Source organism: Canis lupus, chromosome 23 (assembly GCF_003254725.2).
Source record: "Canis lupus dingo isolate Sandy chromosome 23, ASM325472v2, whole genome shotgun sequence".
NCBI classification, from domain to species: domain Eukaryota; kingdom Metazoa; phylum Chordata; class Mammalia; order Carnivora; family Canidae; genus Canis; species Canis lupus.
This window is the reverse complement of record NC_064265.1, coordinates 3,312,616-3,333,480: the sequence shown is the minus strand read 5'-3', so window position 1 is coordinate 3,333,480 and position 20,865 is coordinate 3,312,616. Positions and strand designations below refer to the sequence as shown.

General features: G+C 39.1%; 1 protein-coding gene across 30 annotated transcripts in view; it reads right to left on the bottom strand.

Annotated features, from left to right (window-relative positions):
- Window positions 1-19,750, bottom strand: part of CLASP2 (cytoplasmic linker associated protein 2) — a 178,053-nt gene extending 158,303 nt beyond the window's left edge. For 15 of the 30 annotated variants that reach the window (XM_035704959.2, XM_035704965.2, XM_035704962.2 and 12 more), the window contains exons 1-2: window positions 19,334-19,748; window positions 4,523-4,601 (exon numbers count right to left, since the gene is read on the bottom strand). In XM_035704959.2, the coding sequence (XP_035560852.2) occupies window positions 4,523-4,601; window positions 19,334-19,528 (274 nt within the window). In that variant the 5' untranslated portion in view covers window positions 19,529-19,748. Of the gene's footprint in view, window positions 1-4,522; window positions 4,602-19,333 lie in introns of all 30 variants that reach the window. The other 15 variants (XM_025461432.3, XM_035704957.2, XM_049099764.1 and 12 more) reach the window with 3 other exon arrangements.
- Window positions 19,751-20,865: the final 1,115 nt, after the last annotated feature.

Here is a 20,865-nt window from a genome sequence, read left to right as displayed (position 1 = left end):
GAGGAATTTAACTCCAAATAGAAAATTTAAATGTTGGCCCAAACAAGGGCTCACTTCAATATGAAAAACTTAAATTTTATAAAAAATAAACAACAAAAACAGTTTCACACTACATAAACTTTTTATTAGTTATTTAAAAAATCCGTGAATTTTTTGCATTAGAATTCCTTTTTAATGCAGAGTAAGATTTTATTCCTAGCTCTACCAGTTATTAATTATGCAAAACAGTAAATTTCTCTGCATTTCAAACTTTCCTTGTCCATAAGATAAGGACAGATACAGGCCTATACCTCACATGGCTAGTGAGAAGATGAAGTAAAACTGGTAAAAAAGACTTATGCTAAGCCCATAAGCATTTGGAAGAGTCAACAGTTTAAGTCCTAAAGATCTGTATATAATATAATGACCACTGAATTTTACCATTCAACATGATGAATATTCAAAAGATAATTATAGGAATCCAAAACAGACCTTTTTACCCTATAGATGGTAAAAACTTGTTAAACAGATGAATAGATCAGACTGCAATTTGAACAGGAAACACCAAAGAAGGTAAAGAACAGCTGGTATATTTTATTCTCTCAGTACATGAGATGCATACCATTTTACAAGATGCAAAACTGATAACCAGGTAGTCCAACTATTCTAATATTCTTTCTGTAATTCCATTTTCGATTAAAAGTATCTGCTTAAAATTTATAAAATATGAGATCCTTTACTGAATTCAGTTATCATAAAACCAGGGTTGGTGATCAGTGTTAAATGTAAATTGTGCATATTTTTTTTGTTTCAAAAGCTTATTTTTGCACAGTACATGTGGTCACAAAGAAAATTTGAATATTTTATATTGAAGAACTACATCAAAAGAGCCCATATTCTTTATGGCACTTCATCTACAACTGAAATTGAATCTCAATTTTTCTAAAACATCTCTTCACTTTTAATGTAAAAAGGTAAATATATCTATGATGACCTAAGCGCATCAAAAGAAAATGTCATGCACATCAAGTTACATATATATACATATATATATATGTATATCATACATATATATATTATTTAAAAACAAAAACAAAAACCTTCTGCACATAATTTATTTCAATTCCTTCCTTTTACAGAAAGGCTTCTAAAGTGGTCTGGCTAAGTTCTAAGACAGAGTAAAACAAGAAAGTCAACCCTAGTACTGTACTTCCTTAAGAGTACACAGATATACTGCCTACTTATGGAACTATCATATAAATTAGAAATAGTAAAAGGATAATCTCTCATATATGTGAGAGGATAACAAGTAGGCAATATATAGTAGAAAACTAGTGCTGAAACGTTCCTATTATACCACACTGACTCTCAACTGATAACAAATCCAAGTTTCACCAAGAAAAATAATGAACACCTAGGGTTCAAAGTGAAAATGATGTTGGCTGACATTAATGCACAGAAGTAATCATATAAGAGTAAGAGATCAGAAGACAAAAAAACTACACATATAAGCCTATAAGAGAACACACAGGAAATACCTACCAACAAGAGCAACTTAACGTAATTTATTAAGTATTTAAGGGTATAAGAATTATGGTGTAAAGAAAAATTCAATGTAGGGTGAGGTTAATCTGAAAAGCTCCCAGATACTGAAATTTGAAGTAAATCTTTTAAAGAGAAAGAACGATAGAAAAAAGGAGATTTTTTTTTTACATTTATTTACATATTTGAGAGAGAGAAAGAGGGGAGGGGCAGAGTGTCCCAAGCAGACTCCATGCAGAACCTGATTTGGGGCTTGATCTCAGGGTCCTGAGATCCCAAGCCGAAACCAAGATGAAACCAAGAGTCGGACACTTACCCGACTATACCACCCAGATAACCCAAGAGGAGAGGATTTCAAGAAGAAACAACAGCATGAACAAATTAAGCCAGAACTAACAAAAGCAAGCAAGTTTCTGATTAGCTAAAGTGGAGAAGAGTATTTGCTAAAGATCACTGATGAATAAGGCTACTATGATGCAGAGGGGACAAACATGGTGAGAAAACTAGAACACCAAAGGACAGCAAAAAAGTTCTGAAAAGAGGACAGTCCTAGGAGGCAACAAACTAGGATTCTCGTCCCAATACTCCTACCGCCTCATTACAAGCAGTCGGTGCATCAACCCCCATCCGGCCCTCCTTGTGTTCAAAAATTAAGCAAGATACATAATACCTAGAATTACTGTCAAGTCTAAAATACTATCTGTCACAACTAATATTAGGGAAATACTACAGGGCAAGGGTCACAAACATAAATGCCAATAGTCAGGGACATACAGAAAATGCCAAAAATGAATTAGCTCTAAAAATGGCAGTATTCCAAGCTTGCAGTATTCTCAGTTATGAGGACACAAGAGAAGATGGGAGGGACTTATGAATCAGAAAGCTCATGACCCATTCAAAGGGAAGCTATTGCAAAACTCCACCCAATAAGTACCTGTGGGAGTGGAAAATCAGGGTTGCCATATTGACCAATTGTTCAAGACAAGTCATAAACATGAATTTTTATGTAAAACATTCTAATTATAAGCAATCATTCAAAAAATTTTAAGAAAATACATAAGTAAAACACGTTTGCAGAGTGTAGTTTCTAACATCATAGGATTTTAAGCAGAAGACTGATAGAGTAAAAAAACCACCTTTCCAGAAGATATTCATACAAAGAATGAATTGGAACCAGGTATTGATTAAAAAGAGAATCATAAAAATAAAATAAAATAAAATAAAATAAAATAAAATAAAATAAAATAAAAATAAATAAAAAGAGAATAATAAAGGAAAACTCACTAAGATGCTTCTGCTAAAAGGATACACAATAAAAATAAAAGAAATTTTTAAGAATAAAAATAAATAAATAAATAAATAAATAAATAAATAAATAAATAAATAAATGCAATCAGCAGAATTTGGGGACATACCAAACATGAAAAAAAAGCTAACCAAAGATAATTTGAAAATAAGTGTGAGGCATTCTTAAGCATTAACTTAATCAATAAAAGAAAATCACATACATCTGAGGTTTCCCTTAAATAGGAACCAAATCTATTCATCAAAGCACTCTAAAAGATACATGAAGGTCACTCAGGTTTAGAAAATAGGTCAAAGCCAATGCTGTAATCCTAACCACTACACAAAGAAAAGCATTGTACTAGTACACTAGTTTTTAATGTACTGTACTGCAAAAACACTACTGTTAAGTGTACCTCTAAATATGGCTGGCAGCCCAGGACCAGCCTATAAATTATTTATGGTAAAAAAAAAAAAAGAAAAGAAAGAAATGAGAGTGTTATAAAGTAAAATTTTAAAAAACAATCTGACCAAAACAATTTTTTTATTGGATCTAATGATAAAAAATTGGGCCTTATATTTTTTCCTTTCACTTTGCTGTAATTTATTTTTATTATATTTTACAAACTATCATCTGCAACAGACTAGCAAAAAAAGAACTGGTGGTCCTTTACCACACACAGTCTAAAAAGTGGTGCTAAAGGAATGCAAACTGGTGTGGCCACTTTGGAAAAAAAGTATGAAGATTCCTCAAAGTTAGAAACAGAAATACTCTATGATCTAGCAATTACACTACTAGGCATTTACCCAAAGGACAGAAAAATACAGATTCGAAAGGGTACATGCACCCCAATTTTTATAGCAGCATTATTACAATAGCCAAACCATAGCAAGAGCCCAAATGTCCATCAACTGATGAATGGATAAAGATGTGGTATATATACACAATGGAATATTACTCAGCCATCAAAAAGAATGAAATCTTACCAATCTTACAATGATGTGGATAGAGCTAGAGTGTATTATGCTAAATGAAGTAAGTCAGAGAAAGACAAATACTATATAATTTCACTCATATGTGGAATTTAAGAAATAAAACAGATAAACTTATGAGAAGGGGGAAAAAAAGAGAAAAAGGGAAACAAACCAGAAGAAACTCTTAATGATAGAGAAAAAACTAAGGCTTGATGTTGGGAAGAAGGTGCGGGGCGGGGGGGGGGGGGGTGCTAGATGAGTGAAGGGAATTAAGGAGGGCTCTTGTTATGATGAGCACTGGGTGTTCTATGTAAATGATCAATCACTGAATTCTATTCCTACAACTAATATTGATTAGTTGTATTAATCAACTATGTTGATTAGTATGTTAACTAGTATTTAAATAAAAATTTGAAAAGGAAAAAAAAATAAAAAGAAAAAAGTGATGCTGTGTAAGTTTTTAATGTTACAAAAAAGTAAACATTACAGTAAAACATTTTTAAATATGAAGTAAAAATCTATTAACAGTATATTGTGTGTTTTTTGCCTTTTTTTTGTTTCAAAGGAAGTATTCTTTAGGCTTAAAATCTTTTATGTCTAGGCAAACTAAAATGCTACGTGGGTCTCTGGGTTGTACAAAATTACATTTTTGCATTCACAGAGAACTCTTTCCATTAAAAACCAGGAGAAAGAAAGGCAGTATATCAAAATCTACAATGACTTTTAAATAAAGTTAACTTACCCATTACTACATAGGACTTAAATCGTGTTGATAATCTGTCCACAAAGGCACTTAAAATTTCCAATCCCATTAATGATACCTACAGATAGAAAGAAATTTTAATGAATACAAACTATCAATGCATTCTTTCATATCAATTACAATCACTGACATATAAAGATCTTCATATATTACCAAGTTTTTTTTAAAAAAAATAAGGAGATTGAAGTATCCAGGGGTAAACAGTCATGAGGTTAGGGCCCCCTATTCTCAAATGGTTCAATAATAATAATAATGTATAAATATGCAGGAAGATAAAGTGTATTTGACAAAATGTTAGTAACTGGTAAATTAGGTGAAGGGTACAAAGAAGTTCACACTGACCATCATACAACTTTTCTATAATGTTGAAATGTTTCCTAAATGAAAGTTAAAAATAAGAGCACCTTTAATTACAGAGGAATCCCAGCTTTTGTCCAGGATAAAGACACTGGAAAAAAAAATACCACTCCCACTGTTAACAAGAAAAAGCCAAATAATCTATAGAATCGTTATCTATTCTTGAATCCATCAAAATCCCAAAGTTATAGGATAATCAACTAGCCTGAAATTTAAGGAAAGATAGATGCTCCCAAGGAGACATGGGACATAAGCAATATGACACATGTGGTAGAGGACAGAAGGAAAATAAAGCTGTGATACAAGCAAGTTAAGAGTTCAACTTTAAAAAAAATTAAAAAGAGTTCAACTTTATTTAACTCATTGTTAATAGCTGAATGTGGGCTAGCATCAAAGTATGTAATCCCTAGTAGCCACAGATACAAAAGGAGAGACCTCCATTTACCGGCTTTCTCACAAACCTTGACACTCATGATTGGAAAATTATCTCTTGGTTGTACAGGTCTCGGAGGAAGGGAACAGCTGCCTCTTTAGGAAAGGCACAAACCTTTCCTTTCCCATACCCTTGTCTTGTAAGGAACAAAGGCATGAAGCTATTGAAAGACAAATACTGTCACTCCAGGACACAGGTAAAAACTCACTGCTGCTGATCAAAGAGAAAAGAAAAAAAGTTCTCTACTTCAGAGAGAGAAGCAGAAAATCATCCTGGGCTCAGGTGATTTAGAGGTCTACAGTTGAGGAGAGGCAGGATCTCTGATAAAGTCTCATCCCCAAGACTTAGGAACAAAGGGCTCCGAAGACTGAAGCTGGACCAGAAAAGCAGAGAACATTCCCACTTCCCACAAGTAGGCTAGCAAGAACAGAAAAGGAACAGTTTACCACTGGAGAAGAGAACATGGAAAAAAACATCTATAAAGTACAGGAAAAAAGGGAAGGTCTAAAGTGAAAGGTGTTAAAAAAAACACTGAGTGCCCAACAGTTAATTCCACTCCTAGGTATATATTCAAAGGAATTAAAGCAGGATACAAACAGATACCTGTATGCCAATGCTCATTACAGCATTATTCACAATAGCTAAAAGGTACAAAAGCCCACATATTCCTCAACTGATGGATAAAGAAAATGTGGTCATAAATAGGACTGGTACATGCTACCACATGAATGAACCTTGAAAACATTTTAAGTGAAAAAAGAGTCACAAGTGGCCAGATGTTATATAATTAAACAACTAAGAAATGTCCAGAATAGACAAACCTATAGTAATAGAAAGTAGATTAGTGGTTGCTTAGAACTGTGTGTGTGTGTGTGTGTGTGTGTGTGTGTGTATAGGGGGGGATCAAGTGGTATCAGTGAAAGGGTACAGGGATCCTCTTGAGGTAATGAAAATATTCTAAAATTAACTGTGCTGATGGCTGTATACATTTGTAAATGTACTAAAAGGTTAATGAACCGTACACTTCAAATGAATAAATTGTATAGTATGTAAATTACATCAATAAAGCTGGTTTTTTTTTTTTAAGATTTTATTTATTTATTCATGAGCGACACACAGAGAGAGACAGAGACACAGGCAGAGGGAGAAGCAGACTCCCTGTGGAGTGCCGGATGCAGGACTTGATCCCAGAACCCCAGCTCATGCCCTGAGGCAAAGGCATATGCTCAACCACTGAGCCACCCAGGCGCCCCTCAATAAAGCTGTTAAAACATAATTGAAAACCTATAAATAGAATCACAGACTTAACAGACTTTACAGATGATAAAAGCAGTAACTCAAATCAGCAGGAAAAATACGTATACTAGGTAAGATCTCACTTAGAAATCTATCCCTAAGATATACTAGCAAAATTATTAAAGAACATGTGAATATTATTCATTGTGAGAGACCAGAAACTGTCATTCACCAATATGAGACAGATTCAATAAATTATGGTGCATCCATGCTATAGGGTACTGTAACACTTTAAAAATAAAAATGAGAGGGATCCCTGGGTGGCGCAGCGGTTTGGCGCCTGCCTTTGGCTCAGGGCGTGATCCTGGAGACCCGGGATCGAATCCCACATCGGGCTCCTGGTGCATGGAGCCTGCTTCTCCCTCTGCCTGTGTCTCTGCCTCTCTTTCTCTCTCTGTGACTATCATAAATAAATAAAAATTAAAAAAAAAAAAAGGGTCATGTCCCCATTTTAAAAAAATAAATAAATAAATAAATAAAATATAAATGAGGACTACTCTAATTCTGCTATGCAATAACCTCCATGATATTGTTTTAAGATTTTATTTATTTCAGAGAGAGAGCAAGAGAGCAGGGGGAGGGGAAGAGGAGAGACTCTCAAGAGACTCCCCATTAAGTGCGGAGCCTGACACAATTCTCGATCTCACAACCCTGAGAGCATGGACCTGAGCCGAAATCAAGAGTTAGATGCTTAACCAACTGAGCCATGCAGGTGCACCTTCATTCTGTTAAGTTTAAAAAGCAAGTTGGAAATATGCATATATGTACTACAAATAGATATAATTAGAAATGTTTATCATAAATAACAGCAATGGGAAAAATGATCAGGAAAAAAATTTAATGGTTACGAACAGGCTATAAAGAATTGAGAAAGAGGGATCCCTGGGTGGCGCAACGGTTTAGCGCCTGCCTTTGGCCCAGGGCGCGATCCTGGAGACCCGGGATCGAATCCCATATCGGGCTCCTGGTGCATGGAGCCTGCTTCTCCCTCTGCCTATGTCTCCGCCTCTCTCTCTCTTTCTCTGTGACTATCATAAATAAATAAAAATTAAAAAAAAAAAAAAAAAGAATTGAGAAAGAAACCAGACTAATTGGAATACACTGTATTTGTAACAATAACTAATTTCACTGAAAACAAAATAAGTGAACTGAAACATATACCAAATTAGTATTATAACCACACAAAAGACTGTTTCAAGTGACTTTAAAGTATAATAATTTGATTATCTTTCTCGAGGGGCATATAACCTATGGACAAAAACCAAACTCTACCAAAAAAGAAACTTCAATGCTTTTTAAAATCTTGTTGATTAAAGGAGATTAGAAGACATACGGAAGTAGTAAAAAATCAGTCCTGAAACTGAACTAGAATCACTATGAATTCATGATGTATTTTTCTTTTTAATTTTTTAAAGATTGACTGATTGATTGATTGATTTATGATAGAGAGAGAGAGAGAGAGAGAGGCAGAGACACAGGAGGAGGGAGAAGCAGGCTCCATGCCGGGAGCCCGACGCGGGAGTGGATCCCAGGACTCCTAGGATCACGCCCTGGGCCAAAGGCAGGCGCTAAACCACTGAGCTACCCAGAGATCCCCCATGATGTATTTTTCTTTAAAATTAAAATAAAACCTATGGTATTCATTGGAAAAAATCTAGAAATGATCAAACAAGTAACAATGAGTTCCACTAGTACTCATACTCATACTGTATTTTCCACATACTATTTCCCACTAAAAAGAACCAGTTTCTTGGAGAGGTGGCTGATTCCAGGCTAGAGCAGGAAATAGGATATCTTGTGATACTAAACAGCAAGTATGCTCTAAGAGATTACTAGGGTCATGTCAAGGCAGGACACCGTAAATATTAGTAAGAATAATAATAACTGTGTTGTCTTGAAACACATTAGATATGTTTAAATATAAGAATTCATAATGATGAAAACTATTTGGCCAATATTGGAGGATGCTAGAAGACAACCTCAATATTTTGACAATTAGTAAATGAAAGGAAAGAATCATATGAACTACAGGCATACCTCACAAATACTGTGAATTCAGAAATACTGTGAATTCTGTTCCAGACCACTGCAATAATGGGAATATCGCAACAAAGTAAGTCGAATGAATTTTTCCATTTCCCAGTGCATATAAAAGTCATGTTTACCCTATACTATGCTCTAGTAAGCAACATTATCATTATATCTAAAAAAAAAAAGCACATGCCTTAATTACAAAATACTTTACTGCTAAAAAATGTTAATCATTATCTGAGCTTTCAGCAAGTTGTAATCTTTTGGCTGGTGGAGGGTCCTGCCTTGATGTTGATGGCTGCTGACCAATCAGGATAGGATGGTGGTTCCTGAATGAAGGCTGTAGAGGCTGTGGCAATTTCTTAAAATAAGACCACAGTGAAGTTTGCTGCAACAATTGACTTTTCCTTTCCTGAAGGATTTCTCTGTAGCATGTGATGCTTTTTGATAGCATTTTACCCACAGAATTTCTTTCAAAATCAGAGTCAATGTTCTCAAACTCTGATGCTGCTTACTAACTAAATACTTGTAATATTTTCAACTTTTTGGTGTCATTTCTACAATCTTCACAGCATCTTCACCAGGAGTAGATCCCATCCAAAGAAAAACTTTCTTTGCTCATCCACAAGAAGCAACTCCTCATCTGCTTAAGTTTTATCATGAGATGGCAGCAGTTAGGCACATCTTCAGGTTCCATTTCTTTTCCTTCTCCAGGTTACTTTAATTCCAGTTACTGAATGTACAGTGTTACATGAGTGTGAGGTGTACGACATATTGACACAACACTTCCATCACCCTATGCTCATCACAGCAAGTGCAATCCTTAATCCCCAACACATATTTAACCCATCATAATATCCAATGGGAAAAAGTTTCTCCAACAACAGCAGGAAAACTGGACAGCAACATGCAGAAGAATGAAACTGGACCACTTGGATCACTTTCTTACATCTTACACACACACACAAAAAAACTCAAAATGGATCAAAGACCTCACTGTAAGACCTGAAACCATAAAAATCCTAGCAGAGAACACAGACAGTAACTTCTTTGACACTGGCCATAACAACTTCTATGTCTCCTGAGGCAAGGGAAACAAAAGCAAAAGTAAACTAGTGGGACTACATCAAAATAAAAAGCTGTTGCACAGCGAAGGCTCCACCTCTAATTCCAGTTATCTTGCTATTTCTACCACATCTGCAGTTATGCCCTCCACTGAACTCCTCAAAGCCATCTGCTTCTTCCAAACTCCTATTTATGTTGATATTTTGACCTCTCCCAAGTTATCACAAATGTTCTTGGCATCTACAATGGTGAATCCTCTTCAAAAGGTTTTCAGTTTACTTTGCCCTAATCCATCACAGGAATCACTATCTGCAGTACAAAATGTATTTAAGTAGTAAGTCTTCAAAGCTGAAATTACTTCTTGACCCATAGGCTGCAGATTGGATACTGTGTTAGCAGGCATGAAGATAGCATCAATTATCATTGTACATCTTCACTGGAGCTCTTGGGTGACCAGACTCATTGTCAAAGAGCAGCAATATTTTGAAAGGAATCTTTTTTTTTCCAGCAGTGGCTTAAAATATTCAGGAAACCATGTTGTAAATAGATGTGCTCTTACCCAAGCTTTGTTGTCCCACTTACAGAGCACAAGGGGAGTAGGTTTAGCATAATTCTTAAGGGCCTTAGGATTTTCAGAATGGTAAGTGAAGCACTGGCTTCTCCTGAGAGTCACAGGCTGCATTAGCCCCTAACAAGAGAGTCACCCTGTCCTTTGAAGCCAGGCATTGGGTTCTCTCCTCTCTGTGAGAGCCCTAGATAGCCTATTATTCCTAATATAAGGCTATTCCATCTATGTTGAAAATCTGTTGTTTACGGTAGCTACCTTCTAGCTAGCTAGATCTTCTGAATAACTTGTTGGAACTTCTATATCAGCACCTGCTGCTCACCTTGCACTTTTATGTTATGGAGATGGCTTTTTTCCTTAAATCCCATGAATCACCTTCTGGCTTCAAACTTCTGCGGCTTCCTCAATGATCTCAGCCTTCAGCCTTCACAAATTGAAGAAAGTTAGGGCCTTGCTCAGGATGCAGCTTTGGCTTAAGGGAGTGTTGTGGCCACTTTGATCTGGATAAACCACTAAAACTCTGTCTCTTTATCAGCAATAAAGCTGTTTTACTTTATCATTTGTGTGTTCACTGGAGTAGCACTTTTAATTTCCTCAAGAACCTTTCCTTTGCAGCCACAAGTTGGCTGTTTGTCACAAGAGGCCTAGCTTTTGGCCTATCTGCCTTCCCCTCATAAGTTTGATCATTTCTAGCTTTTAATTTAATGCAAGAGACACGCAAGTCTTTCTTCCACTTGAAAACCTAGAGGCCATCATAGAGATACTAACTGGCCTCATTTCAATATGGTTGTGTCTCAGGGAACAGAGAAACCCAGAGAGAGGGGGAGAGACAGGGAAATGGCTGGTCAGTGGAGCAGTCAGAACACATTTATTAAGTTCACCATCTTGAATGGGTATGGTTCATGGTGCCCCCCCCAACAATTACATAGTAACATCAGAGAACTGATCACATGGATCATCATAACACAAAATAACAAAAATATTAGAAATACTCCAAAAATTACCAAAATGTGACAAAGAGATAATGAAGTGGCCAAATGCTGATGGAAAAAGGTCACCAATAGACTTGTTTAATGCAGGGTTGCCACAAACCTTCAATTTGTGAAAAATGCAGTATCTATGAGGCACAATAATGTAAAGCACAACAAAAGGAGGTGCACCTGCCTTTCTATTATAAACTATGCCAGTGAGTAAACAAACAGAAATAAATGGTGTTTCTCTTTATACAAGTATTCTAGTTAATAAGTGAAGGAATGGCAAAATTAGAGTATCATTTTGCAAACCTGAATGAATTAAGAGATCTAAACGCTGAACGTTAGTGGTTGCTAACATCATAAAAAGATACTATCAGACCTTATGCGCTTTTTTGTGTTATGTTCCTCTTGAGTGGGAACAAAAGAAAGACTGAATCTGATCAAGCTTCAGGTCCAACTACCAATTTAATAAATACAGAAGAACTAACATCACAGCAAAATCATGAATGTGGGAAACTCCACAAATAAATCCAAGAATATTTAAAAAGAGAAACCAAGGGAGAAACAAATTCAAAGAAACTTAATAAAGATAGCCTCCCAAAGGTGCCCACATCCTAACACCTAAGAACTCTGAGTATGGTACCTTAAGTAGTAAAAAAGAACTCTAAAGATGTAGTAAAGATTTAAAATGGGGAAATTACTCTGGGTTATCCTGGGCCCAATATGTCATAAGATCCCTCATAAATGAGAGGCAGGAGAGTAAGCAGAGATGTGATGAAAAAAACAGTAGGAAGAAAGATCTGAAGGTGCTACACTGCTAGCTTTGAAGACAGAAGAGGCCATGAGCCAAGAAACACATGGAGTTTCCAGAATATGGAACATTATCTCCTTGAAGTTCTCTAGAACAATACAATCTTGCCAAAACCTTGATTTTATTCCAATGAAACCCATTTTGGACTTCTAACATCTAGAACTGTAAGAAAATGAATCTATGCTGTTTTAGGCTACTAAGTGCGTGGTAATTTGTTACAGCAGCAAGAGGAAAGTAATATGTTAACGAGTCACAATGTGGAAATCTTATTTGGATCCTGATTTTACTTGAAATAATTAAAGAGCCTGGGTGGCTCAGTCAGTTAAGCATCCAACTCTTGGTCTCAGCTCAGGTCTCGATCTGAGGGTCGAGGTTCAAGGCCCATGCTGAGCTCCAAGCTGGCTGTGGAGATTACTAAAAATACAAACAAACAAAACACCTAATTTAAAAATTTGTATGACATTTTAAAAACTGGAACCTTAAACCTGCATATTTCATGCCAAGGAATTATTTTTTACATAGGATAATGGTACTGAGGTTATATTAACAATTTTTAAATAAATTTTTTAAAAATTAACCATCAGTTGGGATGCCTGGGTGGCTCAGTGGTTGAGCGTCTGCCTTTCGCTCAGGGCGTTATCCCAGGATCTGGGGTCAGGTCCCACATCAGGCTCCTTGTGAGGAGCCTGCTTCTCCCTTGGCCTGTATCTTTGCCCCTCTCTCTCTCTGTCTCTCACAAATAAATAAATAATATCTTAAAAAAAAAAATCAGTAATCCGCCCTTATCTCCAGTTTTGCTTTCCACACCTCAGTTACCAAGGTCAACTTGGTTTGGAAGTAGATAATCCTCATCAGAAGTTCAACAGTAGCCTAACACTATGTTACAATACCTACATCATTACCCTCATTTCATCTCATCACTTCATTCTCCCACATCATAAGAAGGTATCGTACAAGGAGATTTGTAAGAGAGACCACATTCACATAACTTTTATTATAGTATATTGTTATAAATGTTATTTTATTATTAATCTCTTATTGTGCCCAACATAAATTAAACTTTATCATAGGTATGTATGCATAGGAAAAACAAACATACATAAATATGTAGGTATTATCTGTTGTTTCTGGCATCTGCTGGGGGGGGGTCTTAAAAATGTATCCCCCATGAATGAGGAGAGATTATTATATGTAGAGAAAACATAAAAGAATCCACAAACTGCAGAAAAAACGTTTTGAATTATAAGCAGTTTGGCCACAAAAATCATTATCCAAAAATGCCATTTCATTTCAATACATCAGCATAGTTTTAAAAATTAAAAAAACACCATTTATACTCTGAGAGTAAATCTAACAAAATGTGCATAAAACCTGCTTGGAGAAAATAATGAAATATTAATGAAAGACATTAAAGAAAAAACCATTATAAGTATAAGTTCCCCAGGAATGCACCTGGCTAGTAAGTCAAGGGCCAAATGTGTTTTAATTTAGATTCAACAAACATTGAGCCTGATATGGGTATAAATGCCGGGAGGTAGGTACATACCGTAATGGGAATCTTAAGAAATTCCAATTCCTTCAATTTTCTCCATAAAGTAAGTAGCAAGTAAGCCATCAGCTGACACTGATGATGGAAGAAGAGATACCAGTAGGTCTGAGGTGGGAGGAAAAGATATAAAATAGTTGTCTACGAGAAAGACTGAAAGAACTAGGAAAAAAAAAAAAGAAGGAAAAAAAAAAAAAGAAAGAACTAGGAAATATAGTATAATTACCAGTCACCAATTAGAGCCCACTTGAAGGTCTGAAATTTAAATTGAAGTCAGAGGTTTTGTGTTCTTTACCGTCTACCTTTAGTATGAAGGGGGAAAACAGAATTAGGAATGAATGTCAGGGTGTGACTGACCAGGAAATTTAAGCTCAGACTAAAGGGACCATGGGATACTTAAAAGCTAACTAGTTTGAGGTGGTCAAACTCTTTAAGTTGGAGTACTCAAGGAAAGTAACTTACAGGATTTAGAGTTTTAGAATATCACAACTGCCAATAGTAATGCCGCTTGTAATGCCACCAACCACATACATACCACAGTGGTCTGAACTGGCCATGGTAGCATTCATGGGAAGTCAGGCTGGGACATTCATATACTGAAATCTATTTTATCCCTTACAAATTACTTATAACTTTACATTTTTAATATAGATAGGACATTCGTGTGATTTTTAAAAATTATGTGTAATGAGAAAATGCTCTGCATCACTTGCTGTCAGGGAAATACAAATCAAAACCACAATGAGGTACCACCTCACACCAGGGAGAATGGGGAAAATTAACAAGGCAGGAAACAACAAATGTTGGAGAGGATGTGGAGAAAGGGGAACCCTCTTGCAGTGTTGGGGGGAATGTGAACTGGTACAGCCACTCTGGAAAACTGGGTGGAGTTTCCTCAAAGAGTTAAAAATAGATCTGCCCTACGACCCAGCAATTGCACTGCTGGGGATTTACCCCAAAGATACAGATGCAGTGAAACGCCGGGACACCTGCACCCCGATGTTTCTAGCAGCAATGTCCACAATAGCCAAACTGTGGAAGGAGCCTCGGTGTCCGTCGAAAGATGAATGGATAAAGAAGATGTGGTCTATGTATACAATGGAATATTACTCAGCCATTAGAAACCACAAATACCCACCATTTGCTTCAACGTGGATGGAACTGGAGGGTATTATGCTGAGTGAAGTAAGTCAATCGGAGAAGGACAAAGATTATATGGTCTCATTCATTTGGGGAATATAAAAAATAGTGAAAGGGAATAAAGGTGAAAGGAGAAAAAATGAGTGGGAAATATCAGAAAGGGAGACAGAACATGAGAGACTCCTAACTCTGGGAAACGAACAAGGAGTGGTAGAAAGGGAGGTGGGCGGGGGGTGGGAATGACTGGGTGACAGGCACTGAGGGGGGCAGTTGATGGGATGAGCACTGGGTGTTATGCTATATGTTGGCAAACTGAACTCCAATAAAAAAATAAAAAATAAAAATTATGTGTAGTAGGTATTATCTATAAATCTTATTACATTATAAGGGAGATGTTAAAACAGGCCACTGAATCTAACACAGTTCAGAATCACTGCCCTAAACAACTGTCATGCACATATACAAAGAGACAATGTATAAGAATGTTTACAGGGGCAGCCCCCGTGGCTCAGCAGTTTAGCACAGCCTTCAGCCCAGGGCATGATCCTGGAGACCTAGGATCGTGTCCCATGTCGGGCTCCCTGCGTGGAGCCTGTTTCTCCCTCTGCCTGTGTGTCTGCCTCTCTCTCTCTGTGTCTCTCTCAAATAAATAAATAAAATTTATTTAAAAAAAAAAAAAAGAATGTTTACATTAAAAATTAAAAATAGGGCAGCCCCGGTGGCCCAGCGGTTTAGCACTGTCTTTGGCCTGGGGTGTGATCCTGGAGACCCGGGATCAGGTCCCATGTTGGGTTCCCTACATGGAGCCTGCTTCTCCTTCTGCCTGTGTCTCTGCCCCTCTTTCTCGCTCCCCCCTCCCCCGTGTCTGTCATGAGTTAAATAAATAAAATCTTTAAAAAAAAAAAAAAACCAATGGGGACATTCTTTATGGTTAAGTAAAAAGAAAAGGCATGGTCCATATACAAATAGATCCAACAATTTGTATTTAAGCAATCTAAGAAATACTGTATTTTAACAAATGGATGGTTTATAAGAAACAATCGAGGTGAGGCTAACATTAGAATGTGTTTCATCCTTCAAATAGCAAAGGGGCTGTGATTTTGGATTCTGAGAAGACTTGATATCTTAGCACATTACTCAGCTCAGCATTACATAGTTATAATATAAACGCTATTTATGAGGCACCTGGGTGGCTCAGTTGGTCGAGTGGCTGCTTCAGCTCAGGTCGTGATTCTGGGGTCCTAAGATCAAGCCCCACATCAGGCTCCCTGCTTTGCTGGGAGCCTGCTTCTCCCTCTGTCTCTGCCTCTCTCTGTGTCTCTCATGAATAAATAAATAAAATTGGAAAAAAAAAACCCTAAATGCTATTTATTTCTCCATTTTTAGAGTCAACTTACTGTTATACTTGCAGATAATATATATAAAAAAGTAGAGCTGACAAATCAAAGGATACTGAAGAGGTTTAGGAAAGTACAGAAAAGGAGTAGGAAAATCTTAACCCCAAGTTCAAGTACTCCTCCATCAATTTGCCAAGTATATGACAGATGCTCAAGAAAAGCAATTATCATTAATTCCTCTCTCTCAACCCAACGGGACGTCCCAATGGCTCTATCACCAAAGCGTATCTCAAAATCCTCCACTTCCCAACATTGCCATTGCTACCAAACCAGTCTTAGCCACCATCACCTCCCTGCTTCTTTTGTTGCTCCTTTATAGTCCACTCTCCACAAAGCAGCCACCCTCTATATAAAACCATCCACTGACTTAGAATAAAATCCTATAAAGTTCTTTCCGTCTGCCTCCCTAATTTAATCTTTCTTAACACATCACTTGTAAACTCTAGCCATGTTGTTCCTCCATAGAACTAGGGCCTCCATATTTGCAATTTCCTTTGCCTAAATCATTCTTCACTCCTATATTTATTTCATTGTCTATATCCAAATTTCACCTCACTTTCTTGACTACATGGATCCTGCCCAACACTCCCTATTCCCTTCACTGCTTTTTTTCCCCAAAGAACTTACCACCTCTAGCACACTACAGATTCTAGTTATTTACCTTTGTGTATTCCTCTACCTCCACTAGAATCTAAGTCCACAAAGGCAAGGATTTTGGTTTTCCCACTACTATATCTGAAGTGCCTAGAAGAGTGCCTGCTCATGGTAGGTCCTCAATGAATACCCAATGAAGCTAAATGAATGAGCTTTACTAGTCTTGTTCACAGCTAGATCCTCAGTATCCAGAATAATACACAGCATATAGCATAATCACTCAAATTTTGGGAAGTAACGATGGTTATGAAGATACTCAAATATAAAGTACTACCAAATGTGAAGGAAATTGCATTTTGTTCAGCATAATTTGAAATTTAAGTACAATTCTCTATTTGTATGTTCAAAAAAATTCCATGATACACTTTTTTTCAAAAGACTTAAATATATTTTATTGTATCTTGGGTAAAAAATGATGATCTAGCTTGGTAATTTAGTTTATAAAACCCAAATAGGAAACTAATTCAAATGCCCTTTTAAAAACATCAGAAAAGGTTTTACATATAGCATTCAGTAGAAAGAAGAGAACTAATGATTCAAGGAGAAAACAGAATTAATGAATTAATGGCCTTAAGTAGGCAAGAGACGAGGAAATCTAATATTCATGTGGAGGGACTGATACATATAGTAAGTGAGGAAGATAGACCATTCATTCATTGTAATGGAGAAAAGGGTAGAATATATGGCACAACTACAAGAGAGCATATAAATAAAGATGCAGAAGCCTGTGACAGTTTTCTTCTGATTGTGGAAACTGTCTCAGACTACAGTATCTAGTAAGGAGCAAGGAGAGAATGTGTAGTAGTAAAGAGATGAGAACCTGAGTCAGATCCCTCATGGATTCTAATTCTTAAGGACCAGTTGAAAGTCCTAATTCTTAAGGACTACTTCCACCCAGCACTGAGTGCTTAAAGACATTAAAGAAAAATTAGGATACTATGGTATCACAGAGGCCAAGAGATGTGTTTCATTCCTTCATTTGACTGGTCAAATGCTATTCACTGATGGTAAAATGGTCCAAAGCCAACTCACCACCGCCAGCATAGAAGGTGATGAGATGTTACACGTGCAGAGTGAAATGGGCCAGCATAGAAGGGGACACATTTCACTTGGGAAGGGGAGCAAGCATTACCAAAGAGCTAACAGCCTATGTTGCAACATAAAATCAATTTTCTTGAGTGTGCATATATCCTTAGTGTAAGCAAATTTAGGTTGTTTCTCCCCCAAAAATAATAACCTCCCAAACAGTACTGATGTATCATTAAACGTTAACGTTTTCTAAAGTTTAAAAAATAATGAAATGGTATGTAATAGAGCATCCAGGTAGTTAATTCCCATACAGTTTGTTATTCTTGTAAAAGTCAACCCCTTCTAAAACTCATGGATTCACCATTAAATCTACATAGTAATTGTAGAGTTTGATTTTTTACTCTCTGAGAATAAAACTTGCAAAGTACAGCTTATTCGCAGGATTATAAGTATAAATTACTTAGAAGAATCACTTCAACCATAGATTTGGGCCAGCATTTTAAAGCAACACTGCCACCAGAAGACTAGAAAGAAAAATAACTGCTAAAAACTACAGTACAAGCTAATTACAGAATATTCACCTGGTCTCAACGTGGCTATTTTACAACCTGCCTACTACCAGCTCTTCAAAAACACTCATTCTTGTGGCTCATAATTATTTTTCAGGATCAGCTCAAACCCACTAAGACACGTTTCACCAGATCACCTACTGGCACACAAGTTTCAAACTGATTCAGTCCTCAACTGCAGCAAAACAAGTTGACAGGGAATGTTCAACTGCTTTCTATCGACAATGAATTAAAAACAAATACATAATGCCCTTGGGTCAGCATCTTTGTTAGATTTAACGGTAAACTTAATCAGGCACTGATTAAACTCTACAGATCCTTTAGAGACAAAGAGCACAACCTTCCAGACTCAAAATTTATAAAAGAAAAAAAGAAACAAGATTAAGTAGGATAAAAAACACATTAAGGATTAACTTGACATACTCTTTTGAACTTAAAAATTAAAATCGTACCTAATGTCCTAGGTCTAGGTAGTGTTTACAAGGTTTGCAAACGCAAAAAGTCTTCGAGCGCTTTGTGTGTGCAAAGTACCAATGATTTTTTAAATAGGTGATCAAACATTGTGTCCTAATGCCAAATAACTCCGCACTGTGTCCCGAAATCGCTGAATCTGTCACTGTTCACAAGTGAGGAAACACTCGGTCGTGGTGGGAACCTGCGCCCAGGGCGGCGGTGGGGGCGCGACCCCTGACCCTCAGGGCCCCCCCCCGCCCCCGCGCCGGGCGGTCCCGAGGGCCGGCGCACCGGGGGATGGGGAGGGGCCTCCAGGGACCCTGACCCTCAGGTCCCCCCCACACCCCCCGCCGGGCGGTCCCGAGGGCCGGCGCACCGGGGGCTCACCCCGCAGGTCACGCAAGCCGGGGATTAAAGGGCCGGCCGGGAGGGCGTGCCCCGTCCGCCGCGCCGCCGCCGCCGCCGCTTACCCGGTAGTTGCTGGAGCCCACCCAGCCGGTGAGCGCGTCGACCGTCTCGCCCAGGCGGCCCAGGTCCTTCTCCAGGTCCGGGATGGCGCCGGGGGCGCTGAGGTAGAGCAGCAGCTTCTGGCCGACCTGCAGGCGGCCGCCGACGTCCTTCTGCTGCACCTGGGCGCTGAAGTACTCCATGCTGCGGGGCTCCATGGCCGCCCGCCCGGGAGGAACCAACTTTCTGCGAGCGCCGCCCAGCCGCCAGTGCGGGGCCCCCGGGAGCGGGCGGGGAGCGCTCCGTCCGGCCGACACAAGGCTCGCGGGGCGCGGCGAGCGGCGGGACCGGCGCCAGGCGCTGCGCGGCCCCCAAACTAGTCAAACTCGGCGCCCCCCGCCACCCAGCCCGCTTTAGAGGCCGCGGCGGCCGGTGACGTCAGCACGCGCGTGTCGTCAGCGCGACGCCGGCTAGCGCCAGGTCTGCGGACTGCTGCCTCCCGGCGGCGGCGGCGGCGGCGGCGGCGGCGGCGGCGCCAGGGCGGGTGGGCGGGCGTGGTGGGAGCGCCGGCGGGCCCGGGGGCGGCGGGGCGGCGTGGGACCCCTGGCGGGGCTGGGAGCCCCAAAGGTCGGCATCTTCCGAAGGCTGGCAGTGTCGGGCCCCGGGCCCCATCCCTGCCACCCCGAGGTAGAGAACGCCTCCGAGTGTGCTGCTGCGTTACCTCCTCCGTACCGGGGAAAGTTCCTGGTCCTGGGTAATCCCCTTCCCGGTCTCCACACTCGTCGTCGTCGTTGTTGTTTTCAACTTGTAAGAATTCACTTCCTCAAAAGAACACCCACGACCTCTGCTTCCAGCCACCGTTATTGGTTGGGTCACCGTGTAATTTGTTTTGTTTTGTTTTTAACTGAGCTTTAACGTACACGGAACAAAGTACACGTAGTGTAAGTGTACAGATCACGAGTTTAGGCAAACGTATTTGCCAGGGCACACTCCCACCCTGCGGTGAGCTCAGGCACTCCCCAGTTGACGGACGACCACTACCACCACAAACCCCGCTCCCGCCCCGGAAGCGCTCATCTAATTTCTAGAACCTGGGTGTGGTTTCTCCCTGTAGCATCCCGTAACCTCACGCGGCGGGCAGGCGGGCACCCCTAGAGCCAGCCGTCCTCCTCCTGAGCCGATGTTCTGACAGTCACCAGCGCTGCTCGCGTGGGAGCCACGCCCCTCCGTTGCTGAGCACGATCCCGTTGTGTGCAAGCAGTACGATCGTGGACCATCCACCTGCTTATAGACCTTTGTGTTAAGAGCTTTTTAATAATGTGTAGAAGTCCTTGCGTCAACACATGTTTTCGTTTCTCATAGATAAATACCAAGGACTGGAACGACCAGGTCTTCAGATAAACATGTACTTAATATTAGGAAATATTAGCCAAATAAAGTGGCTGCATTAAGTTGCGCTCTCACCAGCAGTGCTTGACAGTTCCAGTTGCTGCACATTTTCCACAGTATGCAGTATGCTCAGGATTGTTGGTTACAGACCTCTTAGTGTGTTCCT